The 18,211-nt window shown below is 41.4% G+C and overlaps 1 protein-coding gene across 1 annotated transcript in view; it reads right to left on the minus strand.

The window, feature by feature from the left end:
* Nucleotides 1-18,211, minus strand: part of LOC142650952 (telomerase protein component 1-like) — an 86,049-nt gene that overhangs the window by 52,698 nt on the left and 15,140 nt on the right. The window contains exons 4-5 of the mRNA XM_075825654.1: nt 17,960-18,144; nt 16,590-16,914 (exon numbers count right to left, since the gene is read on the minus strand). Coding sequence (XP_075681769.1) covers nt 16,590-16,914; nt 17,960-18,144 — 510 coding nt within the window. The remainder of the gene's footprint in view (nt 1-16,589; nt 16,915-17,959; nt 18,145-18,211) is intronic.

Here is an 18,211-nt window from a genome sequence, read left to right on the forward strand (position 1 = left end):
ATCTATCTATCTATCTATCTATCTATCTATCTATCTATCTATCTATCTATCTATCTATCTATCTATCTATCTATCTATCTGTATATCTAACTGTGTGTATGTATGTATGTATGTATGTATGTATCTATCTTATCTATCTATATCTATCTATCTGTTTGTCTATCCTCTACCTATCTATATATCTATCATCTGTGTCATATCTATCTCTCATATATATTGATATATAGTATAGTTTTATGCTGGGACCACACGGCGACTTTGGCGGCGACACAAGTTGCACGGCCAAAGATCACTATGTTCCGTAGCCTACATGGCAAGTCATGACAGTGAAAGTGGTCGCGGTATATCGTCTTCCTGACAGGCTTCTATTAAGCAGGGCTTAGTAGGAGCACAAAGATGGCGGACCTGGGGGCCTTCATCAGCCATAACAACCATCGCCACACCGCGATTGCATTGCGGGGGGGCGTGATGAGCTGCTAGAGGGGGTCGCCCCCTCTATCTAACGATTTAAATGTCACGGTCGCTATTGACCGCGACATTTAACGGGTTAAACGAGCGGGATCGCGCTCGTGGGTGATTCCACTCGTTACTGTGAAGTGTCGGCTGTAACATACAGCCGACACCCGCATCGTATGAAGCGGGTTCACTCCGTGAGCCCGTTCCATACTTCCCCTACCTGGCTATGACGTATGGATACGTCAAATGTCGGGAAGGGGTTAAAACGATACGACCAGCAGATGATCGAGCGTTTGCTCGTTCATCTGCTGATCGTTCCCTTGTTTACATAGGGCAATTATCGGCAACGAGTGTTCTATGAACGCTCGTCTGCCCTATAATAAACCAGTGTAAAACCCCCTTTAGGCAAGTTGTATTTTTGAGGATTAATTTTATTATTGAACAACTACAGTGCTGTCGGTCAATATAAAACGTTAATAAACCTCAAACCTTAACCCCTTAGTGTCTAAGCCTGTTTTGACCTTAAAGAGGCTCTGTCACCAGATTTTGCAACCCCTATTTGCTATTGCAGCAGATAGGCGCTGCAATGTAGATTACAGTAACGTTTTTATTTTTAAAAAACGAGCATTTTTGGCCAAGTTATGACCATTTTTGTAGTTATGCAAATGAGGCTTGCAAAAGTCCAAGTGGGTGTGTTTAAAAGTAAAAGTCCAAGTGGGCGTGTATTATGTGCGTACATCGGGGCGTTTTTAATACTTTTACTAGCTGGGCGCTCTGATGAGAAGTATCATCCACTTCTCTACACAACGCCCAGCTTCTGGCAGTGCAGACACAGAGCGTGTTCTCGAGAGATCACGCTGTGATGTCACTCACAGGTCCTGCATCGTGTCAGACGAGCGAGGACACATCAGCACCAGAGGCTACAGTTGATTCTGCAGCAGCATCGGCGTTTGCAGGTAAGTAGCTACATCGACTTACCTGCTAACGTCGATGCTGCTGCAGAATCAACTGTAGCCTCTGGTGCTGATGTGTCCTCGCTCGTCTGACACGATGCAGGACCTGTGAGTGACGTCACAGCGTGATCTCTCGAGAACACGGCTGTGTCTGCACTGCCAGAAGCTGGGCGTTCTGAAGAGAAGTGGATGATACTTCTCATCAGAGCGCCCAGCTAGTAAAAGTATTAAAAACGCCCCGATGTACGCACATAATACACGCCCACTTGGACTTTTACTTTTAAACACACCCACTTGGACTTTTGCAAGCCACATTTGCAGAACTACAAAAATGGTCATAACTTGGCCAAAAATACTCGTTTTTTAAAAATAAAAACGTTACAGTAATCTGCATTGCAGCGCCTATCTGCTGCAATAGCAGATAGGGGTTGCAAAATCTGGTGACAGAGCCTCTTTAAGGAACAGACCATTTTTTCAAATCTGACATGTATCACTTGAAGTGGTAATAACTTTGAAATGCTTTTATTTTTTCAAGCGATTCTGAGATTGTTTTGTCGTGACACATTGGACTTTAAGTTAGTGGTAAAATACTCATTCAGTGTTTATTTATGAAAAACACCAAAATTTGAAGAAAACTTTCAAAAATTAGCATTTTTTTTTAAATTTTAATGTATCTGCTTGTAAGACAGATAGTAATACCACACAAAATAGTTACTAGTTTACATTTCCCATATGTCTACTTTATGTTTGAATTGTTTTAACGTCCTTTTTTCTAGGACGTTACAAGGCTTAGGACATTACAAGGCTTAGAACTTTAGCAGCAATTTCTCATGTTTCCAAGAAAGTGTCAAAAACCTCATTTTAGGGATCGGTTCCGTTCTGAACTGGTTTTGAGGGCCTTATATACTATAAACCCCCTATAAATCAACCCATTTTAAAAACTGAGCCACTCAAAGTATTAAAAACAGCATTTAGAATGTTTCTTAACCCTTTAGGCGTTTCACAGGAATTAAAGCAATTTAAAGGTGAAATTTACAAATGTCATTTTTTTTTGCAGAAAATCTGTTTTGATCCATTTTTTTCTGTAATACAGAAGGTTTTACCAGAGAAACGCTACTCAATATTTATTGCTGTTTTTAGAAATATCCCACATGTGGCCCTAGCGTGCTACTGGACGGAAACACCGACCTACGGAGCACCTAGTGGATTTTGGGGCCTTATTTTTATTAGAATATATTTTAGACACCATGTCAGGTTTGAAGAGGTCTTGTGGGGCCAAAACAAAAAAAAACACCCTAAAAAACACACCATTTCGCAAACTACAGCCTTCAAGAAATGTATCAAGGGATATAGTGGGCATTTTGATTAAATTAGAAAAGCAAAAAGGAAGACCCCTAGTGGCTGGCAGGGATAAATGAACAATGAGAAAAGAATGTGCCGAGGCACAGAGGTCCCAATTTCCCAGCCACCATAGAATTGGTGTCAGTAGTAGCAGTTAAAATATAACTTTTATTAATGAATCAAACAGACAGACAACAACAAAAGGTTAAAATTGTATCAAAATATCCCCTGAGGACGTTACTTCTGTAACGAAACATGTCGGGGGGGCTATCGCCATCTTAATAATCACTGACGGCTTAGTCACTTTCTCTCATTGTGTGGGACTGATTTTACGAACGGCAGTCTGCAGCTGCCGAATCAGTCTCTCTCATTGCGTCCAGCGATGTGCTGGGTGCGTGCACTTTGATCCTTACGATACACACGAGCCGTCTTTTGATACAATTTTAACCTTTTGTTGTTGTCTGTCTGTTTGATTCATTAATAAAAGTTATATTTTAACTGCTACTACTGACACCAATTCTATGGTGGCTGGGAAATTGGGACCTCTGTGCCTCGGCACATTCTTTTCTCATTTTGATTAAATTAGGCTCTAAAAATGAAAATCTACGTTTTTTCTAATAAAATGTTGTTTTAGCTCAGATTTTTCCATTTTCACAATAGATAAAGGAGAAAAGGAACCCCAACATTTGTAAAGCAAACTTCTGAGTACGGTAATACCCCATGTGTGGTAATAAACTGCTGTTTGGACCCACGGCAGGGCTCAGAAGCGAAGGAGCGCCATTTGGCTTTTATAATAAAATACTTATAGGAAAAAAGACAGTTTTTAATTTTTTAACTTTTAACTTTTTTATAACTTTTTTTTGTCCCACTATGGGACTTGAAGACCTTCACCTCTCATCTTTATTCTAATACATTGCACTACCCACGTAATGCAATGCATTAAAGCTGTCAGCTATTCACTGACAGCAAGCCTATTAGGCTCCGCCTCTGGGCGGGGCCTAATAGGCTTTCGTATGTGGAAGACCAGGAAGCCACTGTTGGCCTCCGGTTCCCATAGTAACGATCGGCATCCATGAGACCACATCGCAGCGATGCCGGTCTCCCAGGACATGGCACCTGCCCATACTGCCAAAAGTACCAATACCTGGTTTAATAACGACAGTATCACTGCGCTTGATTAGCCAGCAAACTTAGCTGACCTAAACCCCATAGAGAATCTATGGGGTATTGTCAAGAAGAAGATGAGAGACACCAGACCCAACAATGCAGATGAGCTGAAGGCCGCTATCAAAGCAACCTAGGCTTCCATAACACCTCAGCAGTGCCACAGGCTGATCGCCCCCATGCCACGCCGCATTGATGCAGTAATTCATGCAAAAGGAGCCACGACCAAGTATTGAGTGCATATATTGTACATACTTTTCAGTAGGACAACATTTCGGTATTAAAAATCTGTTTGGTTTTTTATTAACTGTTAGCCAAAATCATCAACATTAAAAGAAAAACAATGCTGGAAATAGCTCACTGTGTGTAATGAATCTATATAATATATGCGTTTCACTTTTTGAATTTAATTACTGAAATAAACTAACTTTTTGATGATATTCTAATTCATTGAGAAGAACTAATATATATATATATATATATATATATATATGTACACATATATATATATATGTATATATATATATATATATATATATATATATATAGCAAACAAGAAAGCAGCAGCACTCACACAGAATCGATCGATCGGGTGCCCAGCAAAACGTCCCGATCCTCGGACGTGTAGTAGTATATAAAGAAAGAAAATTTGCAGCACTCCAATGTGAAAAAAGTGGTGGTTTATTCAATCCAAGAACAACAGCAACGTTTCAATCCTGCAATAGGATCTTTATCAAGCCAAGGCTTGATAAAGATCCTATTGTAGGATTGAAACGTTGCTGTTGTTCTTGGATTGAATAAACCACCACTTTTTTCACATTGGAGTGCTGCAAATTTTCTTTCTTTATATATATATATATATATATATATATATATATATATATATATATTGTAGTAGTGCAGCTACTGGACAGTGCAGAAACTGTCAGGTTTTAAGCAACCAGGGAACATGTACAGCAGCAAGGGATTTCTCTGCTGTTGCTTGGGTGTAAAGCCCAGAATAGGGCCTGGTTTGCTGGAGTGTGAAGGAGAGGGGCGGCTTCCACTCCATACAGACAGTCCATGTCTTGGGCTGTCTGATAAGCCTAGTTAGGCTTCACCTGAGGCGGCCGTTTAAGTCAGGTGTGTGCAGTTCACACAGGGCTCTCAGTCTGAAGAAGACAGGCATGCTAGCCTGTGGGAGTCACCAACGTGTAAAGTAAAACTGCCTATGTTTTGAGGTGCTGGGCACAAGGCTCAGTGTCTCGTAGTGAGGGACACTGAATGTGTTAGTTAGAGGCTGGACGGCCTAGGGTTTATTTTGTATGTTATTGTTGTAACACTGCTTGCTGTGGTGAAGACAATAAAGCTAGCTGCGGCTGGTTTAAACTTTTATTCCATGAGTTGGAGTGAACTTTCTATGTGTGCCAACCATCTCACCCTGGAGATGGCGATCCTGTGAGCTAAGTGGTCCCCGAGTTGTCAGAATATATATATATATATAGCGTAGGTTTCCACCTCATAGCGGTCGCCTTGTCGTGGCAGGTGAGCTCACATAATATAATCAAAATGTGTGCTAAGAACCTCCCTATTGTAAGTAGATTTAGCAGTAATACATGTTTTGTTTAATTTTGTTGGAATGTGCTGTTCACATTTTTGTGTTTATGTGATTCGTATATGTGGGGTTAGTGACTGCCTCCATTTTTGATCTTGCACTCCTCTCATTCTGCCCTGGGTGATTTTAATTAGTTTAATGCTGGTTCCTACCATCCCCAAGTATATGTAGGCTTAGTCTCAGATCTGGGTGTATGTGCAGCATAGGTTCCAACCTCTATGAACCTATGCTGCGCATACACCCAGATCTGAGACTAAGCCTACATATACTTGGGGATGGTAGGAACCAGCATTAAACTAATTAAAATTGTCTTGTCGTGGCAGGTGGGCTCACACAATTTGATCAAAATGTGCGCTAAGGACCACCCTATTGTTAGTAGAGCTAGCAGTAACGCATATTAATTTATATTTAGTGGCTGAGGTGGCATTAGTGTTTGCAGAGTGCTGTCGCCATTTTCTTGTGTGATATACACATATATATATATATATATATATATATATATGAGTAGCATTGCAGCTATTTATATTTAAAAGGTCTGGGTTGCTGGAGTGGAAGAGAATAGTAAAAGTTCTACTCCGTCTTCAGGACAGTCCAGGGTTTGGGCTGCCTTAGGAGTCGCATTAGCTGCCCACTGCTAAAGCTCCTTTAAGAAAGGTGTGATCTATTCACACAATGCTCCCAGTCTGAGGAAGACCGGTATTGTCAGCCTGTGGGAGTCAGAGGTTCTGGTAAGAACATATGTTTGATGTGAGGTGCTAGGCAGAAGGCCTTTCACCCTGATAGCTAGGGAAGCTGTATGTTTAGTTAGAGGCTGGACGGCCTAGGGTTTATTTTTGAACTGTTTTGAAAAACTGCTTTTCCTGTATGAAGACAATAAAGCTGGTTGCGGCCAGTTTCATACCGAATCCTCTGTGTTGGAGTGAAAATTCTTAAGTGTGCCAACCATCTTACCATAGAGATGGCGATCCTGTGAGCTAACTTACCCCAAGTTGTCACAAAATAAATATATATATATATATATATATATATATATATATATATATATACATGATATAGATAGGAGAGCAAGATTCTCCTCTGTGTGCTGTGTATAGAAGACATGATAGCCGTTAGGATGTGCCTACTAGCACAGAGAAAACTAAGAACTAGAGATGAAGCCTGCAGAGGAGAAAACAGCTAAAAAAAATGCAGAATACAGCGTCTTATAGTCGGCAGTCAAGGGACCCAGCAACGCCTGGCCCCCTGAACGCTTCGTACTTAACCCCTTCCCGACCCATGATGTGCCGGCACATCATGGAGCGGGGAGGGGATGATGTTTGGAGCGGGCTCATGCACGGAGTCCGCTCCATACACTGCAGGTGTCAGCTGTGTTTTACAGCTGACACGCAACTCTAACGGCCAGGAACAGCGATGGCGCTGTTCCTGGCCGTTCAACGAGTTAAATGCCGCAGTCAATAGTGACTGCAGCATTTATAGGGGTCTTCACATGGAGGACATTTATGATATGTCATAAATGTCAGATAGATGCGGGTCCCACCTATCTTTAGAACGGGGCCCCCTAAACCCCGTTCTATCTTACGCGCTCCGCTGTCTCCCGGACACTTTCTGGTTAGGTGGTCGGGAGTTACGGAAACTTCTGAGTGCTCGCTGAGCTATGCTGTTTCCGTAACTCCCATAGAAGTGAATGGGAATTACGTGAACAGCGTAGCACCGCGAGTTACACTGTTTCCGGAACTCGGTAGCTCCGAAAACAGCGTACATGGTCGCGTTACGAAAACAGCGTAACTCGCTGATCTACGCTGTTTCCGTAACCCCCGATAGAACTGAATTGTAGTTACGGAAACAGCATAGCATGCTACGCTGCTTCTCACTACTATTCCGTAACTCATCCATGTATTGCAGTGTATTGTACCAGCGATCTAATGATCGCTGGTTCAAGTCCCCTGGGGGAACTAACAATGTGTAAAAAAATAAATAAAAGTTAGATACATTTTCAGGAGTGTAAAAAAATATTACAAGTTAAAAAAAAAAAAAAAAAACCATTTCCCATTTTTCCCCTAGCACAATGTAAAAAATAAGAAAAAAATAATTAAATAAAAAGTGATAAAAAAAAATCGTATGTACCAAAAAGTCTCTCTCAGACTGGTAAAACAGAACAAATTCTTTTTTTTAACAAATAGTTTGCTTTGTAAAAGTAGTAACATATGACATTTTTTCCTATTTTCTGTTGTCTAAAACCTAGATGCGTCTTATAGTCCGAAAAATACGGTATTAGCTTATTCTGAAAAATCACCTAAAAAGTTAGGTACGCTTTAATGCTAGGTTCACACACGTTTTTGCATCCTCTTAAAAGGTGCTGTTTTATTTTTTGGGTCAAAATAGAATGCAACAGGACACAAAAAGGATGCAGGTTGCTTTTTTCTGTCCTGTAAAAAACAAGATTTAGGCCTGATTTACACGAGCGTGTGCGTTTTGCGCGCGCAAAAAACGCTGCGTTTTGTGTGCGCAAAAGGCACTTGACAGCTCCGTGTGTCATCCGTGTATGATGCGCGGCTGCGTGATAGAGATGAGGCTAGTCGACGTCAGTCACTGTCCATGGTGCTGAAAGAGTTAACTGATCGGCAGTAACTCTTTCAGCACCCTCGACAGTGCATTCCGATCACCATATCGAGTAACCTGTTTAAAAAAAAAGAGGTTCGTACTTACCGAGAACTTCCCGGCCGTTGCCTTGGTGACGCGTCCTTGGTGACGCGCCTCTCTTGACATCTGGCCCCACCTCCCTGGATGACGCGGCAGTCCATGTGACTGCTGCAGCCTGTGCTAGGCTTGTGATTGGCTGCAGCTGTCACTTGGACTGAATTGTCATCCCGGGAGGTCAGACTGGAGGAAGAAGTCGGGAGTTCTCGGTAAGTCAGAACTTTTTTTTTATTTACACGTTCACGTATATTGTAATCGGAAGTCACTGTCCAGGGTGCTGAACCAGTTTAACTCTTTCAGCACCCTGCACAGTGACTGTCTCCTGCCGGGTTCGGTCAAAACGAGTTCGGCCGAACCCGGTAAAGTTTGTTTCGCTCATGTCTAAGACACTCCATTCGGATGTTTGTAAACAGAAAAGCACGTGGTGCTTTTCTGTTTACATTCAGTTTGACAGCTCTTGCGCGAATCACGCAGTTCGCACGGAAGTGCTTCCGTGCGGCATGCATGGTTTTCACGCACCCATTGACTTCAATGGGTGCGTGATGCGTGAAAAACGCACGATTATAGAACATGTCGTGAGTTTTACGCAACGCACTCGCGCTGCGCAAAATTCACGCATAGTCTGCACTGCCCCATAGAGTAATATAGGTGCGTATGACACGCGTGAAAAGCACGCGCGTCGCATGCGGGTATATTACGCTCGTGTAAATGAGGCCTTAGGCAAATTCTCCTTTTTGTACAAAGTCAATGGCAACATGATGCAACTGGATAGACATATATTCTGTTTTTAAGGTACCTTTTGATTCTAATCTTGAAAAAAATAAAACAGGATGCAAAAACATGGTCTGAATCTAGCCTAACCCTTTTGTTTTCTTTCTGGGTTCCACAATTATTTGTAGCACTCCAGAACATAGTCCCAATATTATTATCCAAACTAAACAATTAACCCCTTCAGGACTGAGCCTGTTTTGGCCTTCAGGACGAAGCCGATTTTTCAAATCTGACACGTGTCACTTTATGTGGTAATAACTCCGGAATGCTTTTACCTATCCAAGCGATTCTGAGATTGTTTTCTCGTGACATATTGTACTTTATGTTAGTGAAAAAATTTGGTTGATAAATTCAATATTTATTTGTAAAAAACACCAAGATTTGGAGAAAATTTGCAAAAATTAGCATTTTGCAAAATTTAAATGTATCTGCTTGTAAAACAGATAGTAATACCACACAAAATAGTTACTAGTTAACATTTCCCATATGTCTACTTTAGTTTGGCATCGTTTTTTGAACATTCTTTTATTTTTCTAGGACGTTACAAGGCTTAGAACTTTAGCAGCGATTTCTCATATTTTCAAGAAAATTTCAAAAGGCGATTTTTACAAGGACCAGTTCAGTTCTGAAGTGGCTTTGAGGGCCTTATATATTAGAAAGTCCCCATAAATCACCCCATTTTGAAAACTGCACCCCTCAAAGTATTCAAAACAGCATTCAGAAAGTGTATTAACCCTTTAGGCGTTTCACAGGAATTAAAGCAAAGTAGAGGTGAAAGTTACAAATTTCATTTTTTTTTTACACAATTTATTTGTAATAAAAACAATTCTATACCACAGAAGGTTTTACCCGAGAAATGTAACTTATTATTTATTGCCCAGATTCTGCAGTTTTTAGAAATACCCCACATGTGGCCCTAGTGTGCTAATTCACTGAAATACAGGCCTCAGAAGCAAAGGAGCACCTAGTGGATTTTGGGGCCTCCTTTTTTTTTGCATATATTTTAGGTACCATGTCAGGTTTGAAGAGGTCTTGTGGGGCCAAAACAATAAAGACCCCCAAAAGTGACCTCATTTTGGAAACTACACCCCTCAGGGAATTTATCTAGGGGTATAGTTAGCATATTGAAACCACAGATTTTTTGCTAAATTTATTTGAATTAGTTTGTGAAGATGAAAATCTACTTTTTTTCTGAAAAAACATAGAAATTTTTAATTTTTTCAAGGAATAAAAGAGAAAAAACACCCCAACATATGTAAAGCAATTTCTCCTGATTATAGCAATACCCCATATGTGGTAATAAACTGCTGTTTGGACCCACAGCAGGACTTAGAAGGGAAGGAGCACCATTTGGATTTTGAAATTCTGATTTTGCTGGAATAGTTTTCAGTGCCGTGTCGCGTTTAAAATGCACTGGAGGGAACAAAATAGTGGAAACCCCCGGAAAGTGTCCCCATTTTGGAAACTACACTCATGAAGGAATTTTTCTAGGGGTAAAGTTAGCATTTTGACCCCACGGTTGTTTTGCTGAATTCATTGGAATTATTCTGTAAAGGTAAAAATCGACTTTTTTTCTGAAAAAAGGTAGCCATTTTTAATTTTTACAAGGAAAAAAGGAGAAAAAGCACCCCAACATTTGTAAAACAATTTCTCCCGATTACGGAAATATGCCATATGTGGTAATAAACTGCTTTCTGGACCCACAGCAAGGCTTAGAAGGGAAGGAGCGCTATTTGGCTTTTGGAGCTCAAATTTAGCTGAAATGGTTTTTGGGTGCCATGTCGCATTTGCAAAGCCCCCGAGGGACCAAAACAGTGGAAACCCCCTAAAAGTGAAAATTAGAACCACTTAAAGAATCTATCTAGGGATATAATGGGCATTTAGACCCCACAAGTCTTTTGCAGGATTTATTAGAAGTAGGCCGTGAAAATGAATATCAACATTTCTTCCACTAAAATGTTGCATTTTTTCAATTTCACAAAGGATAAAGGGGGTAAAAGCTGCCCAACATTTGTAAAGCAATTTCTTCCGAGTACGGCAATACCCCACGTGTGGTCATAAATGATTTTTCATTAGAAAGTAATTAACCCTTTCTGGACTGATCCATTTTTTTATTTTCCTTTTTAGTTTTTTCCTCCCCGCGTTCCAAGAGCCACTACTTTTTTATTTTTCAGTCAATAGAGCGGTATGAGGGCTTATTTATTGAGGGGCGAGCAGTCGTTTTTATTGGTACCATTTTTTGGTACATACAACTTTTTGAGCACTTTTTATTACATTTTTAGGTAGAGCCAAGGTGATCAAGAAAACAGCGATTTTGCCATTTTAAATTCTTTATTTTTCACGTGAGACGCTCTATACATCACCCCCCCACACTAAGACATGCTATGTTGTGGTGCGCGAAGGGGTTAATGTGCAGCGCATGGTGCGGAGTGAAAATTAAAATTTTCCACTCATATGCCATTTTAGTGCACTACATGTTATGCCCAGTTTGTGCCACTGAAGACAAATACCTCATAAAATATTAACCGGGTTCTCCCGGGTATGGCGATGCCATATCTGTGGACGTAAACTGGTGTTTAGGCACGCTGCAGGGCTCAGAAGGGAGGGAGCGCCATTTGGCTTTTGGGGCGCAGATGTAGCTTGGTAGTTGTTCTGTTTGGGGTTTTACTGGTGTTTCAGTTTATAATGTGGGGGCATATGTTATCTGTGCGGGGTACATCAGGGTATAATAAGAGGGTATAATAATGCAGTAAATAAATAATAATCCGCAGATATGTGGCCGGTCTCGCACTGATAAATGGCGCCCGATCTTATCTGCTTTTGGACACTCTGCACATTTTGCATCGCCATATTCTGGGAGCCAGAACTGTTTTATTTTTTCTCCACCGGAGCTGCGTGAGGGTTTATTCTTTGCGGTACAATCTGTAGGTTTTCATTGGTACCATTTTGGGGTACCAGAAATTTTTTTGATCACGCTTTATTCCATTTTTTGGCAAGCAAGGTGACCAAAAACCATCAATTCTGACAATGTTTTTCATTCGTTTTTTTATGGCCTTCACCCTGGGCTATAAATGACCATTTTACTTTATTCTGCGGGTCGATACGATTACGGCGATACCAGATGTATATAATTTTTTTATGTTTTGCAGCGTTTGTGCAATAAAATCACTTATTTATAAAATAAATAATCTTTTGTGTCACCATATTCTGAGAGCGATAACTTTTTTATTTTTCAGTCAAAAAAGCGGTGTAAGGGCTTGTTTTTTACGTGACGGGATGTAGTTTTTATCGGTACAATTTTGGCGTACATGCGACTTTTTGATCACTTTTTATTGTATATTTTGGGAGGGTTGGTAACCAAAAAATCATTTATTTTTTTCGCGGTGTTCACCGTGCGGGAAAAATAATATTACAGTTTTATAGTTGGGGTCGTTACGAACGCGGTGATACCAAATATGGGTACTTTTTTTAACTTGTTCATTTTTTTCCTATAATAAAAGACTTATTATAGGAAAAAAAGCATTCTTTGTTTATGTAACTTATAACTTTTATTTTTCCACTTTTTAAAAACATTTTTATTATCTTTTTTTTACTTTTTTTACTTGTCCTACTAGGGGACACTTAGACTTGCAGCTCTGATCGCTGCTGGAACACATTACACTACACACGTAGTGTAATGTGTTCTAACTGTCATTGTGACGTGACAGTCACACTGACAGGAAGCATCGGAGGACCGGCCGGAGGCTGCTCCTCCGAGGCTTCCGTACATGGCAACCCGGAGGTCATTGTCTGGCCTCTGGTTGCCATGATAAGGATCGCCAGCCCCCGCAAATGCATGTGGGGGGCTGCCGATCCGCTGTAAACCTCTTCGATGTGGTGATCGCAATCGACCACCGCATCGAAGAGGTTAATTGCCGATTTCAGCGGCGACAGGCCGCTGATCGGCAACGGGGAGAGCAGGGCAGACGCCCTGCACAGTTAACCGCCGCTGCGGTGTAGCGCCGCGCGGCGGTTTACTGTTAAAGGGCGGACGTAACTGCACGCCCAGGTAAGCGAAGTTACTGCTCACCTGGACATGCATTTACGGCAAGGTGCGGGAAGGGGTTAAACCAACTACAGAAAGAAGAATATTAGAAACATAGGAGTAATAACTGAGGCTGCATTAAGCTGCATGTACAGTGAAGGAAATAAGTATTTGATCCCTTGCTGATTTTGTAAGTTTGCCCACTGTCAAAGACGTGAACAGTCTAGAATTTTTAGTCTAGGTTAATTTTACCAGTGAGAGATAGATTATATTTAAAAAAATAAAACAGAAAATCACATAGTCAAAATTATATATATTTATTTGCATTGTGCACAGAGAAATAAGTATTTGATCCCTTTGGCAAACAAGACTTAATACTTGGTGGCAAAACCCTTGTTGGCAAGCACAGCAGTCAGATGTTTTTTGTAGTTGATGATGAGGTTTGCACACGTTAGATGGAATTTTGGCCCACTCTTTGCAGATCATCTGTAAATCATTAAGATTTCGAGGCTGTCGCTTGGCAACTCGGATCTTCAGCTCCCTCCATAAGTTTTCGATGGGATTAAGGTCTGGAGACTGGCTAGGCCACTCCATGACCTTAATGTGCTTCTTTTTGAGCCACTCTTTTGTTGCCTTGGCTGTATGTTTCGGGTCATTGTCGTGCTGGAAGACCCAGCCACGAGCCATTTTTAATGTCCTGGTGGAGGGAAGGAGGTTGTCACTCAGGATTTGACGGTACATGGCTCCATCCATTCTCCCATTGATGCTGTGAAGTAGTCCTGTGCCCTTAGCAGAGAAACACCCTCAAAACATAATGTTTCCACCTCCATGCTTGACAGTGGGGACAGTGTTCTTTGGGTCATAGGCAGCATTTCTCTTCCTCCAAACACGGCGAGTTGAGTTAATGCCAAAGAGCTAAATTTTAGTCTCATCTGACCACAGCACCTTCTCCCAATCACTCTCAGAATCATCCAGATGTTCATTTGCAAACTTCAGACGGGCCTGTACATGTGCCTTCTTGAGCAGGGGGACCTTGCGGGCACTGCAGGATTTTAATCCATTACGGCGTAATGTGTTACCAATGGTTTTCTTAGTGACTGTGGTCCCAGCTGCCTTGAGATCATTAACAAGTTCCCCCCGTGTAGTTTTCGGCTGAACTCTCACCTTCCTCAGGATCAAGGATACCCCACGAGGTGAGATTTTGCATGGAGCCCCAGATCGATGTCGATTGAAAGTCATTTTGTATGTCTTCCATTTTCTTACTATTGCACCAACAGTTGTCTCCTTCTCACCCAGCATCTTACTTATGGTTTTGTAGCCCATTCCAGCCTTGTGCAGGTCTATGATCTTGTCCCTGACATCCTTAGAAAGCTCTTTGGGCTTGCCCATGTTGTAGAGGTTAGAGTCAGACTGATTAATTGAGTCTGTGGACAGGAGTCTTTTATACAGGTGACCATTTAAGACAGCTGTCTTTAATGCAGGCACCAAGTTGATTTGGAGCGTGTAACTGGTCTGGAGGAGGCTGAACTCTTAATGGTTGGTAGGGGATCAAATACTTATTTCTCTGTGCACAATGCAAATAAATATATATAATTTTGACTATGTGATTTTCAGGTTTTTTTTTTATATATAATCTATCTCTCACTGGTAAAATTAACCTAGCCTAAAAATTCTAGACTGTTCATGACTTTGACAGTGGGCAAACTTACAAAATCAGCAAGGGATCAAATACTTATTTCCTTCACTGTACAAGGCTGTATAGGGTTTGTCAGATTCTAAATACAGCACTCGTTCAAATCTATGGTCCTATACTGTAGCTCCGTGTGTCTACTATTTTACATGGAATTCATGAGAAAAATCATAGCATGTTCCAACAAATGCCGCATAAGGCCCCATGCACACGAACGTGTTTTTGCGCCTGCAATTCTCTCGAAAATCCACGGGAGAATTGCGGCCCCATTCATTTATATGGGGCCATGCACACGACCGTAGTTTTTACGGTCCGTGCACGGCCCGGGAGCCCGCACCGCAGAAAGAACGGACCTGCCTTATTACGGCCGTGTTCTGCGGTCCGGGCTCATTGAAAATAATGGCCGCGGCCATGTGCATGTACCGCGATTTGCAGGCGGCTCGCGGCTGACAGTCTGCAGCCGGCCGACCCGAAAATCACGGCCATGCACACGGCTACGGTCGTGTGCATGAGCATTAACAGAGAGCGTTCTTTTAAAAGCAGGGCTTCATCAGGGCATGACCAGACGTGGCGGAATTGCTCTGGAATTCCGCTGCAGACAGTCCGCTGCGGAAATCCGCAGCGTACACGTTTCTACATTGCTTTCCACAGCTTTTTAGTTAGGTTCGTGCACACGTTGCAGAAAACTCCGCTGCGGAACATAGGCTGTGGTGCGGAATTTGGTGTCCGCAGCATACACTGGCTGTTGCGGACGTGTAGCGGACTTGTTGCGGACTCATTGTGGAATTTCTCCATTGACTTCAATGGAGAGTAAAAATTCCGCAATGAAGTACGCAGATGTTATGTGTGTTGCGTAGAGTATTGGTTTTAAGAACATGATATTTCTTCATTCTGGCTGGACCTATGTATTTCTAGGTCTATAGCCAGACTGAACGCCCGTAATCACGGGCCATTATTAGGGCACAGGCAGGCCCATAGAAGTCAATGGGGCTCCCGTAATTACGGGTGACTACGTGAGTGCACCCGTAATTACGGGAGCGTTGCTAGGCGACGTCAGGAGATAGTCACTGTCCAGGGTGCTGAAAGAGTTAAACGATCGGCAGTAACTGTTTCAGCACCCTGGACAGTGACTTCCGATCACAATATAGATATATAGATCAACGTGTAAAAAAAAAAGTTCATACTTACCGAGAACTCCCTGCTTCTTCCTCCAGTCCGGCCTCCCGGGATGACGTTTCAGTCCAAGTGACGGCTGCAGCCAATCACAGGCCAATCACAGGCTGCAGCGGTCACATGGACTGCCGCGTCATCCAGGGAGGTCGGGCTGGATGGCGAAAGAGGGACGCGTCACCAAGACAACGGCCAGGTAAGTATGAATTTCTTTTACTTTTACTAGGGAAAGGGCTGTCCCTTCTCTCTATCCTGCACTGATAGAGAGAAGGGAAGTACTTTCACCTGAAGACGCAACGGCTAGTCCGCAATAATTTCCTGCCCATTTTAGGCAGAGCCGCAACAGAATCTGCAACGCAGATTATGTGCGGCATTGATGCAGACAGTGGCGGCAGAAACACGCCACGTCTGGTCATGCCCTTAAGGGATCACATTTAGTTCCTACAAGTCCACGCACACGGAGTATCTATGTCGATGAGACATTACGCTAATTATGAAAGCTGGACATTTATCGCTGTATTCCTATGGAGAAGCATCAGACTATAATACTAAATATATTCAAAATAAAAACAATCTGTCAGCTGACAATTATGACTACACTTTATTTTACACAATGATGGTTATTTATGGTTACTCTTTTTTCCCAAGCAGTGGCAACCTGATCTAAAAATCCGAATGATGAAATAGACCTGCTTCTTGCATAATCCATTGAGTACTTTTTATGCTTACCTTTCCTGGTCCAGTACTGGAGTCAGTGGCAAGTATCTGGCACCCATAGTGTAGAATCTGCTCTTCAGGAAAGCGGCAACAAACTTGTTCCTTGAGAGATTGAAGAAATAAAGCCTTATGACCTTTGTCTTCATATCTTTGGAGGTCCTCCTGGGGCAAATCGAGCAGAAAAGATGGATCTCGAAGACAAAATGCAGCGTTAGGATTGTAGTTTTTATAAGCTCCATGCAATATTTCTGTTCCTGTGACAGACATGCCATTGATCCAGTGATAGACGTCAACAATTTCTTGAGGTACCTCTGCTGCATCTGGTATCCAACCAGCACTTGAAGAAATAATAATTTTTAGCCTTAAATTTATTTATACCCAATAAGACACAATATACCCATGCCGATCACTCCCATTATGGAGCTGTATTATCCAGTCAGAGATAGTTGTAGTAATTTTTAGTTGCGTTTATGTTTTTATTTAGAGGTTTATATACTTTGATTGTTTGACCACATGAGCCAATATTTTATTGCTATATTTACAGAATTTCATATTGAAAGATTATTCAGCAATGTTATGTGTTTTGGACTGAGCTAATGAAGTCTAAAAGACCAACAAAATTATATCCATAGAGTGTAATCTCTGGTTTAGCAAATATCTGAGACTTGTTTTTAGTAAATGAGATACTGACTTAATTCATGACAATGCAAATGTCAATTTAGAGATTTCCTTCAATTTTGAGGGAGTGCTATATAAATGGTTTTATTTGGGGTTGAAGCTCTTTTTCAAACATTCAGTCCCACAATTCAGAATAAATCTCCTACTAAAATGTGTCAGCATTGCTCACCACAAGAAAAAAATAAACCAACTTTTAGATCTTCAAAGAAGGTTAGAATATGTAAGCAGTGGTATCTTTTATGCAGGAGGCCTAATGTTTTCTCTGCTGTTTGTGATGGAAAATATGGTCAGAATTCTTATTCTATAGCATGATCACAAAATCAAACTAGAGTGAAAACGTAGAGATCTAGTCGACCAGCCTTTATACCGTTTCCATTTGATCATTTTGTAGGAACTTTCTGCCCTGCTATATGTTAATAAACATGCACATCTTAGGCTCTGTTCACAACACGTTTTTGCATTTGAAAGGTACTATTTAATTTTACAAAAAAAAAATTTTTTTGTCAAATTTACCATTAAAACGATGCAACAGGGTAAAAAAAAATTGTTCTGTGCAAGATGGATGTTTTATTTTTCACAATCAAAGTCAATGGAACAAGGAAGGCATCCTTGTTTTTCTAATCTAATCAATTTTGAAGACCAGATCTGTTGGATCTGGAGAAAGCAGAAAAATAGACAGTTCACCTAGATGACAAAGTATTTACCGTTCACCTAAAAGCACCACCATGAAGGGGGTTCCAAAGGTGTCCTGGTGACATCGATCTAGTTCACCAAGACAGGTGGCAAAAATCTTTCCTGAAGGTGTGTCCTTAGGTATTCCCCATCTTAAATCGCACTCGACCAAGCACATACCACGGGCTTCACACCACTCTCTGAGTTCTGGAAACACCTGTAATGTTGTAAACAGAGCTGAGAACTAAAGCTACAGTGGGTTATTTGTAATAATTATGTTCTAC

Source organism: Rhinoderma darwinii, chromosome 1, assembly GCF_050947455.1.
Source record: "Rhinoderma darwinii isolate aRhiDar2 chromosome 1, aRhiDar2.hap1, whole genome shotgun sequence".
In the NCBI taxonomy this organism is placed as follows: domain Eukaryota; kingdom Metazoa; phylum Chordata; class Amphibia; order Anura; family Rhinodermatidae; genus Rhinoderma; species Rhinoderma darwinii.